This window comes from Rhamphochromis longiceps, linkage group LG20 (assembly GCF_057381845.1).
Source record: "Rhamphochromis longiceps isolate RC_006_pf linkage group LG20, R_longiceps_female_GT1.1, whole genome shotgun sequence".
Taxonomy (NCBI): Eukaryota; Metazoa; Chordata; class Actinopteri; order Cichliformes; family Cichlidae; genus Rhamphochromis; species Rhamphochromis longiceps.
The window spans coordinates 8,618,422-8,642,619 of NC_140576.1; the positions used below are offsets into that span (position 1 = coordinate 8,618,422).

General features: G+C 39.0%; 1 protein-coding gene across 2 annotated transcripts in view; it reads right to left on the reverse strand.

Annotated features, from left to right (window-relative positions):
- Positions 1 to 24,198, reverse strand: part of celsr3 (cadherin, EGF LAG seven-pass G-type receptor 3) — a 128,308-nt gene that overhangs the window by 85,519 nt on the left and 18,591 nt on the right. For both annotated transcript variants that reach the window (XM_085393818.1, XM_085393817.1), the window contains exons 2-3: positions 16,737 to 17,080; positions 13,365 to 13,653 (exon numbers count right to left, since the gene is read on the reverse strand). In XM_085393818.1, the coding sequence (XP_085249944.1) occupies positions 13,365 to 13,653; positions 16,737 to 17,080 (633 nt within the window). The remainder of the gene's footprint in view (positions 1 to 13,364; positions 13,654 to 16,736; positions 17,081 to 24,198) is intronic.

Consider the following 24,198-nt stretch of genomic DNA (forward strand, 5'->3'; position numbering starts at 1 on the left):
TATCTGACACACATCACGCACAAACACACAGGAATTTGAGGGTGAGTCATGACCACACACACAAATGCACTGCCAGTCAGAGACACAAAGACAGGAGAAGCTGTAAAAGTCAGTCAGACTCGATACACACTGATACTGATTACGTGTGACGCACACCACATAAACTGAATGACAAACTCTATAACAAAGGAACAGTGATTAAGCATTTTAAGCTCGCAAAAGAATTAGTGATATAATTTGCTAAATATGTCACCTCTCCCCTGCCATTAGTCCTTTCCTCCGCCTCTCCAGCATCCACCTGTCCTCCACTGCATGCACTTTTTCGCCTTGACTTCAAATCCAAACGATAACTTCCCTATCAGTCATTTTAACATCTTTTTCATTTCATCCAACCCGTTTTCCCACAACACCTTCCCCCATGTGCCACCAGGCAGCCGATATCTGCTGGTTTTGGCTGACAAACATACTCTCTCACACACTATCAAATCAGCCTGAGGATGGACACACACACACACACACACACACACACACACACACACACACACACACACACACACACACACACACACACACACACACACACAGAGTGAAATGCCCAGTCAAACACCCAGCCCATTTTACAACAGCCCAAGGACATTCAAATTATCACGTGTCTGCCCTTGTTTAAGCTTCTCTCATCCTCTCTCCGATTTCACGTGAAACGTATACTTCAATGTAAGCACACACAACAGGGAACCAATTAAACTGAGACACCCCACAGACACACAACACAACACACACTCACTAACGCAGCACCATTTCCCTGCTTTTGTGTGTTGCACCCACTCACCCGTACAGACCCTCTCATTAATATTAAAATAAATAAATAGACATTAATGCTCATGAATTATGCAGGCAGTGAGACTTATAGACACCTGCAAACACACACACACACACACACACACACACACACACACACACACACACACACACACAACACAGGCACATGCTGATTCGTTATGCACACCAAGCTGACTAACTGAAAGTAAAAGTGACGGAAGACTGACGAGAAAATAAAAACAACCTTTGGACACATTTTTACAGTACCAAAAGTAACACACACATACACACACACTGGAATTACAAGAAGTAAAGCAGAGCAGATGTGATCTCAGACTGACTCAACAATGGTCTTTTGACCACGCACGCACACACACACACACAGAAGGCAGGACAGAGAGTTTGTAATTCCTCATTTGGCTCTGCGATTTAACTCACACAAAGACAGAAAGGTCAAGCGATTGCTAAAAACGTGGGTGTCCGATAGCAAGATAGCACTTAAAATTCCCCACAAACACTTTGCGAACATGGACAGATGGTTTTTAATGAGCAGACAAGAATGGAAATGCACACGCCCACACAAATAAGACACTGCTACCTTAATACATACACCCAGCCAAACAAAGAATCACACACAGACAAAACTCTGCATCATGAAAATATCCCACTACTAAAAAGTAACAAGTGCATTTCCTGCTTTGTTATTTACATTTTAAGAAGGTAATACACGCCAACCCGCTGCAGCTGCACCGAGCAGGGATGCAACTCTTTCTTCTTCTTTTTTGAATTAATAACATGACAAGAAAACAGAGGTCAAAGTGAAAGCTTGAAAATTACATGTACAATGAAATGAATCAGAGAAACGCAGCAAATCTTCATGTTTTAGAAGTTAGAATCACAGGGACGGGTTTTAATAGGATCCTTTTGCACAATGTGTAATTTCACTTTTGATAGTTAGGCCCATTTTTCTATTTTATCTTCTAAATAGACACACTTTTTTATATCTTATTGTATTTTTTAAAAGTCCATTTCTGCCATTTACTCACAAACAAACCAGCTCAAAACAATTCAGAGAAAAAAATATTCAAGTCTGAAAACTTCAGTCTGAGCTTCCACGCTCCCTTTGTTGTTTGAGATCGAGCACTATTTTCAATCACCTGGTTGTTTCCTCCCCTCCCTGCATCCTCTCCTCACCCTTTGTTTCTTCCTTCCTTTTTCTAACTTCCACCTTATATCTCTATATATAAAACACCCCACGCTTTGCTCTTCCTTTCTCCTTCCTCCCTTCATCTTATACCATCTTCTTTTTTTCCTCTCCCCCCTCTATGCCAGGCTTAATGCATTCACACCACCCCTTCATTCATTCAGATGTTTTATTCATCAAAGCCAGTATTCTTCAACCACCGCCGGCATCTTAGTTCGCTCCGCCCAATCGCCCACCCCATAACCCTCCTCCTCCACCTCAACACATGGTGCATCCCTCGAGGCCAGCATGCTCCCAGTTGTCTCCCCCTTCTTCTTCCTCTTGTATCACCTCTATAGGTCTTGCTTGTGCTCCTTTATTTTTGGTGTTTATTTACCTATAGTGTACAACCCACAGGAAAAATTCCTCATTTAGTAAAATATATGATCCAATTTGTGATGTTTTACATGAATCTGACATTAAACAGCAATAGCTTCCATTAAGCTGATACTCTTTATGAATTATCTTACAAGCTGTATTTTAAATAATAACTCAATAGTGATGGATTCTTAGAAAAAAAACTTTTTCATGTATAAGAAGTAATGGATTTTATCATGATGTGTTTACTTGGAATAAACTGACAAAAGGTCATGTAGCTGCCATGAGAAAAAAAAGCAAACAACACCACATATAGAAAGCTTTACACTGCACAGAGACACAAAACTGAAAGACTATTATTACAGTTTTAAACTTGATAAAAGGGGCCAAACCTAATAGGCAAGCCAGGACTCACTGATGGAAGTACGGGCTCCAGCCTATATTACCAAGCGTATTATTTTTCAGTTCCCACCCTTATTTGTGGGGTCTGAAAGAAGAAATTCTAAAATCTTTTTCTTTATTAGTTTCATTTATATCACAAGAAATTAAACCATTTTTTAAAAAAAACAACTCATATGGCAAAAAGAAAGGGTGTAGGTTAAAGCTACAGCTTAAATAAAAATCAATAAGTAAGTCAATGGCTGTCAATAGACGCTGCTGAGACCTTAAACTGGAAATCAAAGCTTGGATGGGAATCAGGATGACATCATCAGGTGACTTCAGCCCGCTGATAGTCCATCATTCTTCCGAGATGTGTCATCTAAAGGAACGCCTTTATCATAACATCTTATTTGTTCGATTATTCACCGCATTTCATGCAGCTCAAGATTTGTTTGTGTGATATCGCTGCCGCGTGTGCCTCTGCTGAGAAGAGTGCTCCACCAATTTAACACTGCAGGCTCACAATAGATGAGGGAGATATCGTCCGCTTCTTGGGAAAAGGAAAGAAAAATTGGTCCCTATATTACCCAGAATTCAACTCCACCAGCTGCACTTCTAATGTAGCCTCGAGCCGTTAGCCTCAAGCTGAGATGAAAATCAGTCTTCTGCGCTTATTTCTTGAACTTAACTCCACACACACTGATTTTTGGGCTGGATTTCGTCCTCAGCCCTTCAAAAAACAGCCATTCAACACATTTGGTTTGATTTGTGAAAACATTTTGTTTGTTCCTTACTTAACAACTTCGATTTGCACTTTTTATACTTCCTCCCTCTCCCATATTTTCTCTCCTCCTCTTCAGTCTCTAAATTTCTCTTTTTTCCTTTGTTCAGGCACTTTTTTTCTTCATGCTTTTGTATTTCTCTTCCTCTGCCCTATATTGTTTATTAATTTACTTGGTATTGACTTATTTCTGTTTCTTGTGAGCTGTATTTCCCTCCCATACACATGTATTCCCTTTCAAAGCTTTTTTTTTAAAGAAAATTTTAACTCTTGAGCATTTGTCCTCTTTTGTTTGCTCCCCTTTTTCCTTCACGTGTTCGGTCTTTTTCAGTGTTCCCATTTCAACTTTCATCTGCTGCCATCTCTGTCACAACTCTCTCTTGCCCCTCTGTTTCTTCCTTTTTCATTAGATCAGATGACGGACATTGATAACAATCACTTCCCACATTGATTTTTGATTCTCTTTAACCTTCTCTCTTCAGCCTCTAGGCTTTTTCTTGCTTATTCTTCTGTTCGCCCTCTTTTTCATTTTCTATTCCTCCATTTTATTGCGCCATACATAATTTCTACGACTCTGCACCCTCCCGTCCTCATCTGAATGAGTTTAAATAACCATCAAAATATCACTGTGTAAACAGAAACTGTAACTTTTGTTATGACTGCCGCACAGATGAGTTATTTTATGAATTAATGTAGTAGTTATTAGGGATGCATAGAGTGATTTTGACTGCTTTGTGTAACATCAGTTTTTTTAGTCCTTATTTCTATGATCCACTTTTAAAACACTTTCAGAAAGCTAAAGCTGAGAGAGTAATTACTAAAAAACAAATAGATAATTAATGTATTCAAATCCATCCATCCATTCTTTTCTGCTTATCCTTTTCAGGGTAACAGGGGGGCTGGAGCCTATCCCAGCTGTCTTAGGGTTAGAGGCAGGGTACACCCTGGACAGGTCGCTAGTCTGTCACAGGGCTAACACACAGACACAGACAACCATTCACACGGGCAATTCAGAATTTTTCAATTGACCTGTCCCCACTAACTGCATGTCTTTGGACTGTGGGAGGAAGCCAGAGTATCCGAAAAGAAGCCACACGAGGAAAACGTGCAAACTCCACACAGAAAGACCCCGGCCTGATCGTGGAATTGAACTCAGGACCTTCTTGCTGTGAGGCAACAGTGCTAACCACCGTGCTGCCCAAATAAGTCATATTTCACAAAGTTATATATTTCCGAACATAAATAAATGTAGTACTGTAAAGTAGAACTTGAACAATTATGTTTATTTTCCTCTTTTTTATAGCTGCACTAGGTGTTAAATGAAACAATCAAATTGTGAACTGCAGACTTTCAACATGAATTCATTGGTTTTAACATGGTATTGTATTAACAGTTTAAGAATTACAGTCATTTCTATATACAAACCCCAATTTCCAGGGCTCAAAAGCAACTGGACAAATTATCACAATTTTTAATATGCCATAACAACTATTTGTATATTAAAGTAAATGTTATAGCTGCAGCTATATTTGAAATTGTTTTAGGCACTTTATTTTGTGAGGTAAAGAACCTGCAAAAATATAAGATTTATACAAGATTAAATTTAGCTTTAACCTAAATCAGTTTCATGTAGTGAAGTAGAAAATGTTCAGTGTACCTAATGGTGAGACTGATTCATTAAACCACATAATTGCTTCTAGACTTTTGCATGGACCACTGAAGTGAAGGTCTGTGATGTAAAGAAACTGACGGTACAAACAGATCAGGCAACAAACTCAGAGGATCCTAAAAATACCAGCGCTATACACACTCGCTTTACAGAGTAAGCAAACGCCCGAATCACCAAACATGATTTTGAATTACAGCTGTCAACCATGCATTTATGGGTACATGAAGAAATCCCAACTATTTATATACATGTATAAAACCAGAGAGGAACCAAGATATGTGAACTTCCTCCTCTTACCTCCTGCTCCCCAACTTATCTTCCTAAAACTAATTTAGCCTCCTTTTTCCTTCCTCTCACACTGTTTAATGCATTTAGCCTAGTCGATTCCACATATCACATCCCCTGCAGTGTGTTTTTTTTCCCCATTTAATGCACATATTTCCATTACACCTACTCTATTATGTTATGTATTTATATGTTTCTATTTCCTTTATTTCCTCCCGTGCTATCTGTGCTCTTTCCTGAAACCAACTTGTCTTATTGCTCTGGCAAACACTTTATTCTTTGTTACCTCTGACTTACACACACACACACACACACACACACACACACACACACACACACACACACACACACACACACACACACACACTTACACTTTTATTCTATTAATGACCTCTAAAACACATGTGACTCTCTGAATAATCTATCTTATGCCATTATCTCCCTCTCCTGCACTCTCACCCATCCGGCCTGGTTTTATCTTCCCCACAAAACTCAAATCTATCTTCTCCCACATACTCTCCCAGTTTAACCCTCTCCAGAAACTTTTTTAAACTCCTCTTTATCTTTTATTCTTTCTCTTAACTCCATCTTTCTATAGAATACTCACCACCACGCCTTTTTTGTTCCCCGTTGTGGTAAATGATCTTAATTCCACCTTTTACAACCTCTCATCAGTTTTTTCCTCAAATATTGTCTTTGTCTTATCGTTAAAGCTCCTCGTCTTTGACGCTTAATTCGTTTTCCTTGTCAGGTCTGACGTCGCGTCTTATCTTTTTAAAACTAATTTAGTTTTCATTTGGATTGCTTTTTAGTTGTCTGTGCTAACTTTGAGTCTCTTCTGTCTTTGGGAGTATAGTGAGTTAGGTGAATATCTTTTCTGCTTTACTTAAATGTTCCCCTCAGAAAATAATCCACAGATTGTTGGTTTAAAATTCACACCAGACTTTTGATCAAATTTTAATTTGTGTACTGTTTTTGTGAGCTCTATTGTTAATTCAGTTTGCATTCTGGTTAGATTAGGTCTTCTTCACCAAACCCTCTTTTTGCTCTTTCTCCCCCAGCATATGTGATACAGTAAGCAGGTATATAGGACAGTAGAACGCCAGCTGTTCAGGAGGCCAGTCATACAGCTGTTTTTAGTGCTCTTGCCATCCTTCAGTTTGAAATGTATTTCCTAGAGGATAGAAACTGTTCAAACTGTTCACATAAACAGCAACAAAGGTCCATCTTGGTGTCTAAAACTGATATTGAATTTGAAGCTGAGAAATATGTTTAACTAGAGAGAAACAAAGGCAGACGACCTTACACTAAATCAGAAAACTAAAGCAGTGCCATCATTGATGTAAATGTTTATATTGTTTTCACTTTCATGTTTAAAACAAAATACAGCTTTAAAATATTTTTATAATGTAATGAGTAGTTTACTATTTCATTTGAAATTCTAGTATTGGAACAGCATTTATACCGGTGTATAAAAGTGGTTAATTAAGTTAAGTAAGATAAGTAAGTGTCAATTAACGGTGTGATTAAAACCAAGAAACCAAATAAGTAGAGTGGTCACTATGAGCAAAGATAATTAATGCACATTGTTAATGTTCTTGAGCCTCAAAATGTGCAACATTACAGATTCTTTCTCTTTGTATGAAGCGCTCTGTCAAAGTGATTTAAGGAGAATTACTGATTTCCTTTCAATGATACAGCAGGATAGATGTGCACCATGCACGCCTGCTCTAAAGGTTACTGCTACAAAAAACTGCAACTTCACTTCTCAAATTTTCTTTCTCCTGCTTGAGGTGTTCCATATTCATTATTTGCTTTAGTTCATATCTGTTCTATATATCCTCTAAATTTTCCAGTTTGTCTCACACACATTAATTTCATGCACTCTTCTTCTGCATTAAATGCTCAACTCTTCATTTCATTCCCCAAACTAATTCCCTCCCTCTTCATTCTCCCTTTCTTTATTCTCTCTCTTTTCTAATTCAAACTAAATTAGTCTCATAGCCTGAACTTCAGTCTTGCTGCAACCCATTCTTTCTTAGTCACTCACTCCTCATCCCATTTCTTTTTCTCTCTAAACCTTCTCCACTTCCTACAAAAAGCTAAAACTTCCATATATATTTAGATTATTCTTCACAAGCTTAAACATTGCCTATTTGTTCTTAGTGTGTGCTCTGGTTTCCATCTCTGCCTACTGGATTGAATTTCTCCGTGTAACATGCATATCTTCTTTATCGCACCCAAAACTAATCTCTCCTCTGCCTACTGCATCACCTACCCTCCTCTTCTGTTTCTCAGATTTCCTCTATCTAACATACAAACTGCTTCCCCATAACCAAGAGATTAAATTTCTACTTAAGCCATCTCTTCCCATTTTATCTTTTCACAAATTTTTTTAGTCTGCAGCCATGCCAATTTCTCTCTTTTTGTCATCTTCTCTTTGCATGTCCCAGCTCTCCGAGGTGTAGTATATCTTACTAAATCTGCATAATGTGCATCTGTCTTTATCGCTTCTGAGTCTTTTCTTTCACTTTGTAAGGAGGATCAGATATCCGCTCTTTTAGTCAGCTGTTATCTCTGCCTTTAAGGTGTACTGGGAACTTGTCTTTGTACCGCTGAGGTCTTTTTCCTGTTTTCAGGGTTAATGACTGTTGCACATCCCTGTCAGCACTGTAAGCTTAGCATGTTTTTCAAAGAAATGAATGCTCGCGGCAAGAAATATTACATTTTTTATGAATAGAAAAACAGAGCTTCAGCTGAGTTTTGTACAAGTAAAGGTAAGAACTATAATTTCCTTGCTATATATGTCACCTTGGGAAAAGTGATTAGAGAAGTAAAAGCTTTAAAAAAGCATTCAATTACTTCAGTTAGTGGCAATGCATCTGTTTTTTTCTACTTTTTATCACCACAACCTGCATCTCTTCATGCTCAGATGGTAGTCTTTTTTAAGAGCACCATTTAATACTATAAAGGGTAAAAGAAATAATGTAATTCAATAAATAAATAAATAGAACAACAGACACACACAATTCAGTCTGTGGAGCATGCAGTTTGAATTTAAAGCTTAAATGTATTGGATTCCCCAGACAGACATCTGAGTGGATGGCAGGTACAAAGAAGCTTACCCATTTGCTAGTAAGGTGAAAAATTTTCTATTCCCACTTTAAACTCATTTTACAAAAGTTCACAGAAAAGTTTGTTAAAGCTCAAATTAGAAGGTCTTTGATATCTGCAGAAGGCTGATGGGAAATAGTTTTGAGAGGTATGAATCAGAGTGTAGCATTTTAAATGCTAATGCTAGTTGGTAAAAATGTGGGGCGCTTCTCTTAAAACACAAATTTATTCAGAAGGCTCCGTTAATGAGTCACCAGCAAACAGATAAACGCTGCAAAAGCACAGATGGATCATCTGTGGTGTGAGAGAGAAAAAGATACAAAGTATCACAATTCATGTAATACTACAGATACATATTTGGTTGCTATTAGCCGTTTACTGTTAGCTTATTACTTTTGCAGCTGTTCCGTCACATTATTGGCTCCCCAAAGACAGTTTGGTTATCTTTTATTCTACTTTTATTTTGTTTTGTGCGTTTTTGCAGCTTTTTTCTGTTTGCTGGTGTTTTCTTGAATTGAAATGGATTTGACCTCTGAGGGCCACTGTAAATGATGATGGCAGACAGCTAAACAATCTTGCCTAAACCTGAAATTGACCTGTGAATGTTTCCCCTTCCTTTGGCTTGGCAGGCACTGTTATAGATGTGCAAAGATTTGTTTGTCAACCCCAAAAATTTGATTAAAAAAGAAAGAAATTAGACATTTTTTCTATGTAGTTAGAAGGTGTGTGACCTTTATTTAATTTCAATGCAGTGTGGTTACAGCACTGCAGTAATTTGCCGTTGTGCTGGTTTCTCCTTTAGTTTGTTTCCTCAAGGTCACCATGCATGTGCTCGGTGGAGGGGCAAAGTGGTGCACGCAGCGAAGTAGCATTGGCAAGACTGGGACAAGAGACTATAAATCTAAGTTCATTGATACTTTTCCACAAAGAATTTTAACATGTAACAGTAAGAAAAGAAAATAGGTGGTAAAACTGGGTTGAAAGGGTCGTGTTACAGGACAAACTTGGGTGCAGGAGATTCACTAGTTTTATTAGATATACCTGAAGATCCTCTGTGAAAAAGGCCAATCAGCAAAGTCCAAACAAAATCCTGTTTTTAATCTAAAATTCTTTAATCCTTGACTCTAACCCACTGGGTTTAACATATAAGGTGTCATGGTTTCATTTAAAACCCCGGGCTAACCCTGGGGATTCAGTACTCAGCTGAATAGTACGACCCCTGCTGATGCAGTATCTTAGTGCTGTAGATCTGGAGTTGACACCACAAAGGTAGTGTGAACCTTTTTACACAGCTTGGGTAAAAAGCAGCGGTAACCCGCCTTTAAAATGTCAAGTATGACTTATCCCGAGGTTAAATGTGGAGTTTAGAGAAAGGTTAGCCTGAGGTTACACGTACTATGAAAACCTCATTGGTGAAGGAGGCGAAGATGCTCAATCATGATAAAGATGCAGCTTATGCGCTTTGTGATGGGCATACTGTGCTCCACCTACCCTGAAGAAACAGCACAGTGCTTCAGAGATCACACCTGACTCAGATCTTTTGAGTTTCTCCCTCAATGGAAACAGAAAGTTTTCCGACTCGGTCAAAACCTCAGGCCTACCTCCTGCCTCTGTGAGCAATCCACAGATATTCAGGGAACCCAATTCAAAGCTGCAAAGGAGCATATGGGGGGATGGATAATGGCAGGATGGAAAAATGAGCAGCAGCACAAACTTAGTCAGGAGATATCTGGAGAGTTTGGGAATCAATTCGTCCCTGTTTAGTTGTTGTATTCCTTCTTTTCCTCTTCCCAATAGCTCCGGGGTATTGTCAAGACACTGTAACACCCGACGCCTACGCAGGAAAAGCACAACAATGACTGCCCAGAATCCATCTGATTTCCTTCACTCCCTCTTTCACCGCTCTATCCCACTCTCTCATAGATGCCTCTCCGTTTTTTCCCCCTATAGCTCCTCGTCCGTGTTATTCTCATCCATCTCCCTAATTTTTCACTATGCTGCCATAGTCGTCTCCCCTCCTTCTTTTCCTTCATCTTTTACGCTCTGCTGTCTTCTTTGCTATCCAATCTTTTACACTTTGTGTCATTTCTCTCTGTCCACCCTGTGCCCCCTCACTTAAATGTGTTTTCTGCCCCTGTGGACGCTGTAAGCATGGATCACATACTGTCAGAAATTTCTATTTCCATTTCAATTACCAATTTCTTTCTGGTATCATCTGCAATCCAGTGATCTATAAAAAAAAATATTTTCTCTTCCTCGTGCTTTTAATACCTCTCCTTCTTCTTCAAGTTCCTTTTATCCATCTTTTACAAATTTCTCTCCACTTCTTAAACTTTCTCGCCTCTCCATCTCTCTTTCCCTTTTCTCATCATACTCCACTTTTTGTCTCCCTCCCACTCGCTCTACGTCTCTTTCTACCTCCGTTTCTCCTTTGCTCATTTCCTATCTCTCTCCTCATCTCTTTTTCTTTTTTTCTTGTCTGCCTCGGTGGGAGTTCGGAAAACACTCTGTCTCTCTCATGAAAGAAAAGTGTTGCTTCACTCCCCCAGCTCTCTTTTGATTCGAAATAAAAGGCAATGTGAAATATCCCCCAGACACACACGCTGACATTCATAGCTTCTACCCTCTCCCACATCCACTCAATAGCAGAAGCAATGCAGCAGTATGAAGGGAAGGGAAAAATCTGAGTCGTGTTGAAATAAGTCCAGTGTATTGGAAAGGTAAGCACTGTGTATGTGTGTTAGAGTGTGTATGAAAAGGCAACAGATTAAAAAACGGTAAGCGTGGCAGTGGCGTTAGCGTGCATGTGCATATGTGTGTGTTTGTGTGTGTGAATACAAAAGACTAAGTAACAGGTAGAGGGCTGAGGAGGAGAAAGCTCTCCCAGGAGGCAGAGTGTGTGTTTTCATGTTGTTCAGCTCAACATGACAAAAGAGTGAAAACGGCACAGATCAAAACGGAAGTCAGTGTGGGACATGAACAAAGACGCACACAGTCAGTTTTAGTTTTCAGAGCGCAGCATTAAAGGCTAGAATCAGACACAAACAGACAAACACACAAAGACACACTCCACTGCAGTTTTTTCCTTTGAAAATACACCTCTCTTCTTATCTGTGGCCACTGCATTCAAACCAATGACAGGCAGATAAAACAATTTGAACACACAAATGCTGCCTCCAGCCTATCTTTACAGCATGTGTATAATATATATATATATATATATATATATATATATATATATATATATATATATATATATATATATATATATGCATTTTAATCATTGTATTATTATGTGTATTCATAATGACCCAACTTTAAAAAATCAAAGCATTTCATTTGAAGGTTTGAAACTTTCGAAAGATCACTGTGACTTTGTGAATACTACGGAACAAAAAGATCAGTTGATGAGTTTCTAAACTTGTAGCTTTTCCCTGAGGATTGGTTTGCTTTCACATATAGAAAAATCCAAATGAACTGTAAGTGAACCAAAATGCATCACTAAAAGCCATGTGAGAATATTCAGTTTGCTTATTGACCAGATGTGTTTGGGGGGAGAGCAACAAGAGTAAAAAGAGGAAGAAGATGCTGTGAAGATGCTTCTGGACGATTGGACAACAGAGAATTTACTTCATTTCACAGCTAGCTGCTAATCTTTGCACATCTATAGTACCTTGCTGCATAACAGAAGGTAGCGCTGTGTGGTAGCCAGAGGTAGGATCCAAAGGCAGGACTCGGGAACAAAGGGGCAACTAAAAGAGGCAGCTTTATTTACTGTAACTACCAGACACTAAAGAAATACAATAGTACAAAACTCCAAAAACGAGAAACTAGGAACTTGGAATGAGGAACAAATGACAGACACCACTGAACACATGGAAACACACAGCAAACTATGATGAGACATCGAAGAACAGAGAAAAACTGAAGACTTAACTACACACACAGGATAACGAGAGGGTGGACCACAGGTGTACACAGCTGTAACTAATTACTCACTAACAAGACAGAGCAAGCAAAACTCAACTCTATGCACACAGAACGAGAGACTATCAAAATAAAACAGGAAATACTGCACACATAATTCAAAATTAAAGAAGATACAGTAATAAGAAAGTCATAAATAGCTGACTTTCCTTAACATAGACTGTTTCTTCATCACTTCACTAAGAGTGAACTTAGAGGCTGGAGCCAATACAAATTTTACAATTTAAAATCATTGCTAACAAGTTTGAGTGTGGGAGGAAACTTGGAGTACCTCATGGAAATCTATGCAGGCACAATGGGAACATACAAACAGTAATTTGCAGTAGAATTTTCCACTTTTAAGCAGATGAAAGTGCTTCTTTTTAAGCGTTGTAAGCTTTTTAAGCAGTCTGGTTTTTGTATCATAACCAAGCATATGAAAGCTTTCCTCTAAGGATTTCCCTCAAAGCTTGATCTAGAAGAACTGCTAATAAGACCTGCACTCATTTTCCAAGCACATCTTCATTAAAGCAGACTCACTACTGGAAATGTCAATTAGTTGAAAAAAAGGACTAGGACTAAGCTGGTTAGATATAAATCAGTTCTATTAAATTTAACTGACAAGGCAAGAATGACTCAGCCTTATATTAAACCTGGTTTATTCTACAGTTTCTTGAAACAAACTGTTTATCATCAGTATGAATATATCACATTGTTCGTCAGACAAAAACAGACTTTTCCACAAAACACTTTCAAACAGCACACGCACACACTCCCTCGCTACTCACCGGTGTAGTCTTCGCGGCAGATACAGGTGTACCCTCCCTCTCTGCGGGCACACACCCCTCCGTTCAGACAGGGGTTGGAGTAGCACAGGTTGATCTCTGTCTCACAGTAATCACCCGTGAATCCCACTGGGCAGCGGCAGCGTAGTCCTGCGATGGGGTGGATGGGCCGGAACAAGATGGAGGGTGAGGAGATGAAGGGGGCAGAGCTGTTGAAACGCAGCACTGAGATGCACTTCATGTAGTTCTGGCAAGGCTCCCGCAAGCACACGTTGTCATCAAACGGGAGGACCTGGAGCAATAGAAGAGGAAACATATACAGTGTAGTGTGAGGAATATTCTCAATTTAGACTTTCAAGCGTCCTCACTCAGGGCTTCTTTTATCACTCATAATAAAGTTACTTTTTAATATTTATAAGCGGTGAAATCGTTCTTGTTTTTGTGTTCCAGTGATCTATTTCAGCAATGGTGGAAAAAGTCTTCAGATCTTCAAAGTAAAAGCATCACTATAACAATCCAACTAAACTAAAGTACATTAGATATTAACAGCACCTAGTACTGAAGTTAATTAAGTAAAAATCTCCCTGATGATTATTAAAGTTTTTAAAAAGTATCATTTTTAACAATGACATAAAGATACAGTTTAATGAATTTGTAACATGTTATGATGAAGTGAAGAAAGATGCCAAAACAGTTTCTTATACTTAATTTGTATCATTTGGGCAAATGAGGAAATACATAAATTGAAAAAACAATATAAAAACAAATTAAGCAACCATCAGTATCTGCTACTGGTTGAATTTGTATTTTAAAAACCTTTACTGGTAGAAATAATAACATGAAAGAAAAAAAAGTATGTTTTTTCTTTTAGGAGAAATTAAACATGCTAGCATGCTAATGTTTTGAATGCTAGCATGCTAGCTAATACTAAAACATGCTCATGGCTATATAAACATGATACTGTAAGGCACTGTCACAGTCATACTGGTAGGAGCATCAAAAAAACAAAAATGCTACACAGCCTTTTAAAGTTTATTTACTATATTATACTTACTGTCAAACTGGCACATAAATCAAAACAGTAAATGTGCAGGCAGGTAAGGTAAACCCGCCTTCTTCTGAATTCTGCTATGATGTATAGGCTGGTTATAAAAGTCTATACCTGTAGTTTGGGGAAGGAGTTTCTCACTGACTGACTTGTTAGGTGGCTTCACACTTCTGACTGGTGAAAGTTATCATTTGATTGCTACAAAATGGTAATCTTCAGTAATGTTAGACATACATATTTAAAATGGGAATGCCTTTATTTATTCCATTTTAAACAATGTAATTTTATTATCACATTGGAGTTTTCTTGGTTCTTTGTACTTAAAATATTCATATTACCTTCATTTACCTGATACTAGCAGTCTTAACCTTCTCCACAGGTCAATCCCCGCAGCTATCAGTCATTTAGCATGCTGCCTTGGACACAGTGACAGCAGTGGGCTGTGTGTCTTTGCATAACCAGTCACTTTCCCAAATTGTATATTTACAGCTTTTGCTTGCTGTTAAGGCCAGTGGACCAGATATATTCACTAGATTGTGTCTTCTTAAGAGCTGAGATCCTGTGTGCATGTGTGATTGTGTGACAGTGCCTGTTAAGATAAGATCAAAGGCACTCACCACTGGTGTCTCTCTCACCCCTTTATAAATATTTCCTTCTGGATTCACCTTCTTCCTTCTGCTTCTATCTATCTCTCTCTTACCGCGAGATTCCCTTGGGTTGTGTAAACATTACATAACTGATGTGCTTGTCCAGGTGTTCCTGATTTCATGCATGAGAACATTTAATGGTCATATTTGCCCGTTGTTCTGTAAAGTCACATGGCTGATGTGCCACAGGAAGCTGTATTGTGTTATTACTAGTTCACATCCAACAAGCTCAGATGTATACTCACAGGCCACTTTATTAGTTACACATTGCTAGTACTTTTTGCCATCAGAGCTGTCTTCTTCATTGCATTGATTCAACAAAGTGCTGGAAACATTCCTCAGAGATATTGCTCCGTATTGACATGACAGCATCACACAGTTCCTACAGCAATGCCAGCTGCACATCCATGACGTGAATGTGGAGGCTATTTGAGTTCAGTGAACTCACTGTCGTGTTCAAGAAACCAGTTTGAGATGATGTGAGCTTTGTGACAATCAACATTATCTTGCTAGAAACAGCCATCAGAGGAAGAGCACACCGTGGTCATAAAGGGATGGATATGGTCAGTAAGCCTCAGACGAGGCCTTTAAATGATGCTGGGTTGGTACAGAGTGTGCCAAGGAAAAAAAATACTATCACCAGCAGCCTGAACCCCTGATGAAAGGCAGGATGAAAACACGTTTTGATTATCTTTACATCAAATATTTCAACAGAAATTGGGACTCGTCAGACCAGACAACAATTTTTTCAGTCTTCTAATGCCCACTTTTGGTGAGCCCATGTAAACTATAGCCTCAATTTCTTGCTCTTAGCTGAGAGGAGTAGCACCCAGGGTGTTATTCTGCTGCTGTAGCCCATCTGCTTCAAGGTTTGATGAGATGCTCTTCTGCATACCTTGGTTTCAACAAGTGATTATTTGAGTTGACAGTTGCCCTGTTGTCTTGTGAGCGGTGACATCAACAAGGCATTTTTCACCCACACAAATGGCACTCACTAGAAATTTTCTCTTTTTCAGACCATTCTTTATAAACTCTAGTGTAGGAAAATCCCAGGAGATCAGAGTGTAAAACACAGCCTATTTGGCACAAACAACAATGCCACATTCAAAAGTCACTAAAATCTTCTTTCTTTCTCATTCAGACGCTTGATTTGAACTTTGACAGGTCGGGTTCACCATGTCTGCATGCGTAAATTCATTAAGTTGCTGCCATGTGTTTGGCTGAATCAATATTTCCATTAATGTGCAGTTAAACAGGTGTAGCTAATGAATATTTCTCTGTTACATAGGCTTACTGTCATTCTTTTTAATAAAGTGAATTAATAAGTCAATACATTTTAAAATAAATAATTTCAAGAAATATTAAATGTTATACCTCATAAATGATTAATATTTATTAACTAGCTTCTTATAATTTCATGCAGTGCATGTGCAGCCTGAAAGAGTGTAAGGCTATTTTTAAAGGCGCTTATTAAAGGTACATTCATTAATCTCAAAGAATATTCTTGTTTTCAATACAGCAAAAAGACCATGCTTTGAACCAGAGAAACACCATATGAGAGAGTTAAATGGTATTTATATGCTTGCCAACATTTTTGCCTTTGTGATGTGATGAAGGAGTTAAAGTCAGACACTCAGAGGTGTGATTCCTCTGTGTGTGTCTTTTTGCACATGGACTAACCTCCATCTGTGTCAGTGACGTCAGCCTCGGCCTGTTCAGGTACAGCTGCTCCTCCAGGGCCTCAGAGGGAAAGAAATGTCCGCCCGGCAACGCGGCAGAGAAGCTGACATTCAGGATTCCTCCGGGTGCCGCATCCAGATCCGGCTGAATGTTGAAGATGAAAACATCCTCGACAGGAACTGAGAGAACAGCGGACACACCTTCCAAGAAGGTTCCCAGCAGTGGTGACAGGAAGTGCTCCTGGGACATGTTCTGAAGGCGGACAGTGACACTGCTGCCCAACATGTCCTCTGTGATAATGAGGACGCGGAGAACACACTGAGCCGAAATGCTGTGGACGCCATCTGAAGAGTTGAAGAAGATAGCAGAGGGCAGCCAGTTAGGTGAACGAATAGAAGAGGAACTTATGCAGGTTATAAGGAAAGAGAAAGCGAGAAAGTCAGAGTGGCACAGTCAGTGACCAGGATGTGGACGGGGCGCAGAGTGAAAGAAGAAACTTTGAGAGGAAGCTTCAAAGGAAGAGGTGAGGAATGACAGAGATGACAGAAGAGCAGAGATATTCACCAATGCAAAGATAAAACAGGAAGTAGTCACAACCGTGTTAACGTAATGTAATTAATGTAATTTTATGTTACTTAAATTGATTAAGAGTGGGAGAGAAAGTCACAGGTAACTGAAACTACCAGTGCTTCTGTGTCGATGATACCACAGAAACTACGTTTTCTATCACTGGACTGGGACTGAAGCTCACTGGCTGATCTTGATAAAAGGTGGAGTTGGTGGACGAACATTTTAGTTTTATATTCATGTAACAAAAGTGGTGTTTACAATCCATTCACACCAAAGGTTACCATGAGGTGCTGGTCACTAGAAGTAGATTTGACAACATATAAAATATATAAAATATTCTAGCTGTATGACAGTACGGTCTGAGGGAAGCAAAAACAGCTCATGCAAAAACATAAATAATCCTTATTTGCCTTAAAATATATTGGAATTGTGACATTAGAACTCATATAAGAAGGAGGAAGCTTTGATATCTTAATGTCTAAGCAGGAACATTATCTGATCCACTGGATTCATTGAATTTTTTAGATACAACTCTTTATAATATCGTTTACAGTTAATGTTTAACTGTATCTTTTTCTTTACATATTTAAAATGTAATTAAAATTAACCTAATTTCTAATATTTTAATGACATTTAACCTGAAAAAAAATTAAAAATTGAAGTCTTACTATGAGATAATTACATTATTTACACTTTTCTTTTACATTTGCGGTTCACTGAAAGTTTCTCACACAGATATCTAACAGATAAATTACTACTGTAGGACATATTATACAGTATTATAATAGTATTATATATGATTGTCTAGTTACAAGAAAATGAGTTTATGGAGCCTGAATATAGCAGTCTGCTTTGACACCACCTAAGTTATTGTAATAAATATTATATATATATATTTTTTTATCCATAACAAAATTTCAGCAAATAAATATGCAAAGATGGAAAGGTGAGGGCAGCAGCATGAGGACCCCAGGGGGAAAAACAAAAAGGCAGGCATCTGTGACAACCGATATGACACTGATTAAGTCAGTTATAGCATTAAAGGAGCTGGAGCGAGTAGCAGAGGCAACAGCGACTGCAGGGAAGCTTAAGCAACTTAAATTAGTGAGCCCCATGGAAAAACAGGAAGTACCGCTGATATAGGCTGGCCTGGCAGTCAGATCAGCTGTTATTAGGTGATTTGTGGTCTGCTTGAATGTCTAGGTAAGCACTGGAGGAAACAACTGGATTACATGTACTGGGAATGGTAAAATATGACTGACTTATGGTGGTGCTACTGGTTAGAAATACAAAGCACAGAAGCCTCACACTGTGTTTTTTAGAGTATTAAAATCCTTGGTTTAGCTGGTCTTAGCAAAGGTTTTTTTTGTCTAATAATTAATGTTGCCTTTAATATTGAACCAGCACCACTAATCTTTCTAAGCTTAAGCAAATTCATAACATCAAATAAGAAAAATCTGATACAATGAAGGTATATGTTGTATACGTATGAGTCTGAGTATGAACATGGGCAGCAGCTCCATATAGCTTTCACTGACACTTGCTTAATCCTGTGGAGACAGCATGACACAAAGTATTTTAGTGCTCCTTTTTCGCTCTTCTTACTTCCACTACAGCCCCGAAGATCAAACAGCATGGCTGTAGACACTCTGTATTGCTGTATGTGTGAATGTAGTCATCATCTGTGAACCTACATGTCAGGCATAAGATGTGGTGATAGGAGATTTGCAGCATAAAAGTGCTGAATCCTCTGAGGTCCACTTTAGTCTCTAGAAAGGATGATGCAATTCATTATCATGTGTTACAGTTAAGTAATAGAAAAGTGATCCTCTGAAGTCTACATCTATTTGTGAGTCACACAGAAGGTGGCGCGCAAACTGAGCGTTCTCATGTAGGGAAGCGTTGGGTTTCCATCTTCCCACACGCAGCTTTACTTACAGATTCGACAGGGCACTCCTTTCGCTGGGAGTCCACAAAATGAGCTCATTGGAAGCGCAGCAGGTCACAGCCCTCACAAACACCCATTTTATTCGCAGACACGAAGTGTGTTTAATCTATACTGGATGTACTGCTGGGCAGTGTTGTGTGCTGTAAAGCAATTTGGTCCAACAAACTGGCAAATAAGCCATAAAGGGACACAAATGCAGACAAACACAGCATAAGAAAGCAATACACGGGAAAAAATGACAGGAAAGAATGAAATAAAGAAAGGGAGAAAAAGGAGCGTTATGGGTGGAGGGTGAGGGGTGAACAGAGACAGAGGGAAGATGTGACATGGACATGAGCAGGAGGACAGAGAGGCGGTGGAGGGTGAAGGAGCGCGAAGAAGGTTTATTAAAAACTGAAAACTGAAATGGAAAAAAGGGGCAGAGAGAGAGCTTTTAACCAGGGATTAATAAAACGAGAGATTATGGCTTAATTTGTTTACGCTACTATAAATAAACACAAATCTTTATCTTTGTTAATGCTTTAGTAAAAATATTTCAGGATGTTATTAATTGAATTTATTTAAGTTTTAAAAAGGGAAAAAATCTAATTCTTTTATTTAGATTTTTGATTTATGTATGGTTATTTGGCGATTCTCTAACGTGTAAAAAAAAGATATCAAAAGGAAGAAAAAAGCAGAACGTAAAACTGTCAGAAGAACGGGATAAATGTAGGAGGACATACAGCGAGAGCGAGAGAGAATGGAAAGACGGATGTATGGAGGCTGGGGGTTGGGTCTGGTGGCAGCTGGTTTGATTACCGGATTATGAGGAGCCTCACTCCCCACTGACCTCTAACACACACACAGACACACACACATATGCACGCATACACACACTCAAATCCAGAGGCCATCATAACAAATGAGCAGCCAGAGGGAAGAGTGGTTCTGTGAAGGGGACGGAGGAGCAAACCTAGCAAACAATCTGTAGGGGACATTTTAATAGAACATAAGGAGGAAATAATGCGCACAAAGAAACACATTTGGATCAAACTGATACGGTCATAGAGTACAGCACATACAGGACACATTAGGTGAAATAATTAAATGTCACTTTGTCTTCCTAGGCTAAAACCCAGCTTTATTATCGCCTCTCCGGATCACAATGCAAAGACACGGCACTAATTGACACTGATCTCCCATTGTCATTGAAATGAGACAGGGATCTATGAAAAGACCCAGGATAATCTGCTCGAGTAGTACCCTCTTTTACATAGACACACACACACACACTCACTCACACACACACACCCTATTGCTGTTCAGCATGATGTATGTTGAGCATCTGACATCAGGAGCCCCTTTTTAAATTAATCCAGGCTCTTATAAAGTCTGATTTTAAGCCATGTACCTTTGGGCAGGATTTGTGTCATTACAACTAGTTTAGAAGCCAATCCTGGTCCAACAGCCAACTTTGACATCTGTGACATGAAGTAATGAACTTTAAGCCTCTCTTGCTCAAACACGGAGAACGGGCTTTCAGTGATGTCTTGTATCCAGTAGATAAAAATGTGAGTGTTGTTGAGAGCGAGATGAGGAAAAACAGATTCGACTGTCGTGTCTGGATTCTAATCTGGCCCGGAATTCTGTTCAAAGTTTAAACAATGTCTACTCCAGCTTTTCCAACCCTTACTAATTAGGTTAAAAAACAACTGCAAAATCTGTAAACTACACCGTGAACCCAAGATTCCTATCAATCTAATTCTATGAGAAAAAGCAGCTATAAATTATCACCTTAAAACTCAAACTGCTCTTTCAGGAAGTGAGGACATGGCAGATTTTTCTCTTTCCCCAAAAACTTTTGTTAACAAGAAGCACTCCAAGAGCACAATCCTCAACCAAGGAGTGGAATAGCATTGTGGGGGTTTTTTTCGACATATTTTAAGAAGTTTGAAGTGAAAAAAATCCATTTGGAAATGCAGACTTTTATTTTTTCTGTTAAAGCCTATTGACAGAATTTTAAGTACAGTTTTTTGAGTAGCATTCATTTCATTGTTTAGTATTATCTTTTTAAATGTTAAAATAGTAATAAACACCAAGTAACATTATGTTTAAAATCCCCATTTATCATTCCCTATATTCCTATATGTTGTCAGTACAAACGATGGCAGTGAGAAACATCAGATTAATCTACTGACCTTGAAGGAGTGGTCAGAGGTCAAATGTGACATCATATTTTAAATCCTTATATGGTACTTTGTATATGTAGACAATACACATCACACTTGTAAGAATCATAGTTTCTAGGTTAAATGGGTTTTGGTCCATTTTCGACCAATAAATCATCAATCACGTTGACCCTGAAGACTTTGGTGTAAACCAAATTTTAACGGATTGTTAAGATGACCCCACTCTACAACCTTATGAAGTTTAAACAGAATTCATTTAAAACTTCTCAAGATCACGCGTTCAAAGACATGAAATGATGACATGCACACGCAAATGCATATGCTATGAAAAACACAACTTCCTGGCACAGGTAATAAAAAGGCAGAGGCAAAAGTAAAACAAATGTACAAACATTCTCTACAAAACAGATGTCTAATTTGAACAAAAAAGGAGAATACATGTGACCGTTCATCTGATTATTTGACCTTTTTTCCACAGCTGCTTCATGCCCTTTTATTATTGATCATATTGATGGGGAACCTGTGAGATTGCACCACAAAGACTTGACAGAAGTCTCGATTGATTTGTTTGATTTTTTTTTCATACTGCTATGTGTTTAATAGTCATATCGTGTTAGCCTCCTGCAAACTGTATTCTCAAATGTTTTCTGACAGGAAAAAACAAAACAATTTCATCTGCCAGACACGCTGAATATTTTCACTGCCTCCTAGGAACCTCCTTCATTGGCCCACTGGGGACAACAGTGGCATTCAAACAGGAACATCTGACAACTGAACAAATCATTTAACAGTCTCAAATGAAACAGTCAATAGTACCACTGCCTGTTTGTCTTGAAGGTTTTAGCATCAACCCCCCAGCAGACAATGCAGTGCGCTAAACCTGGCAGACACACATAAATGTACACAGAAAACATCTTCATTTGGCTCTTCTCGTTACTTTAAATAATCTGGGTAGCATGCACTTAGCACGAGGCTCTTCACGCATCGCTCTACACAGACATACTGAGCTTGAAAAGAGCAGCAATTCAGCATGCACAACTGTTACGACCAATTACGACAGCAAACCGTGCCCGTGTGCTGACAGAGTAGGTTGTTTCACTAATCACCTCCTTCTGTAAGGTCAGCTCTATACAGGTACGTGACCTGGCATCCTAACTCGAGTTTGGCTAAAAGTTGCAACTAATAAATGAGTGAGAAATCTGGGCTGTTTGAGTCAAATGAGTCTTGAGTCAAAGAATATTTCTGCCACGTCTGAATTCTTGACTTCACCTCAAGTCTGACTTCTACAACTAAAGGAATCTATTCAGAACTGATGTTGAATTCAATTTAAGATAGAAAGAAAGTGTAAACAGACACAACCCGCTGTGTGAAAGTAACAGTTTATCAAACGTGACCACAAGTGACTTCCTCCCACAACTCTAAGACGTCAGGCATCATAACTCTGCGACCCTGATGTGTAATTTTGAACTGATCCTCTTTGTGTCTTCCACTTGGTTACGGAGCAGGATTTGTTGGTGAGAGAGTAAAGGTAATCTTCCCCTGTAAGCCAGGAAGTCATAACTAATGCATCACCATGTCTTCACGCCACAGCACTTTAGCTCACATAGAAACAATGAAACATTTATAGTCTCCAAACTGAAAACGCCACAAATGGAGGGTTATTTTGGCATCTTTCGGACCATGGGAAAACAAAGCATTTTGTAAATAACAACTTGGAGATGTGTTTGCAAGCTCTCATGGCTCCTTTGGGCTTTGAGCCAACGTTTTCCCCTTTCGTGTGTCTGCACTTCAAAGAGGGTGGAGAGTTTGGGGATGGCGTGCATAAAGGCTCTAAGAATAAACACACTGATCAGAAATCATCAGTGTGGTCCCATGGATTCCTGAACATGAACACACCGTGAAAGAGAGGCTGGTCTCCGATCGGTGCTCTGGTTCTAAGATGCTTTGTGGGTCCCCAGCGTTTCAAAGGGTTGAAGGGGTTCAGTGCTATCTCACTGCACCAGGTAGCCTGACTAATAGCACACTCAAAGGATCTTGAATGTCAGAGCATCCTAAGCTCGCTTCCTGGAAATCCGGACGGAAATAGTCTGCAAAGTAGCGTACAATTGAAACCCACAGCTGAAGTTAAAAAACAGTCCTAGAAGCATTTTCAAAAGCTGCCATACTTGGAAGAAGGATAGGCAACAAAGCAGAGCCCAGGCATTTTCCTTGAAGAGGACAGTCACATCACCAAAAGTTTGGAGATACTGCTCGGATGGACTTCATTATTTTTTTTAAAAAAAAGATCACAAAACGCGCAGGTGTTTTGAAAAGCAAATGGAAATATCAGTGACATACTTTTGTAGTTTTATAGTGGGACGTTAAGTGTTTTGGAGGGCTGCCTTGGTGATCCTGTGGAAGTCGATGGGAATATAAAATATAAAAGTGAAGAAATGGGAATATTATAGTTTATATAAGTATGTGGCATAAGGGATGATCTGATATCGTCGTGTTGGTGTTGTTCCTGGAACAACATTTACTATGTTGTTCCAGGATCAACATTGCAAATGACCAATCACATTGTTGTGACGTTATTCTTTGGCGCGCCAAGCCATTCATGCATTTATGAAATTCCAATGTTGCAAGGACAATATCAATTCTGCTTAGCGTTTATTAAAGGGTTAGGGTCAGGGTCCGTTGATCGGCGGACAGAGGCGGTTTCTCGCAGCTTAAGTACAGTTTTTTGTTTTACGGCGGTTTTTCCCGAAGTCGCAAAAGTATGACGTCACAACATTCT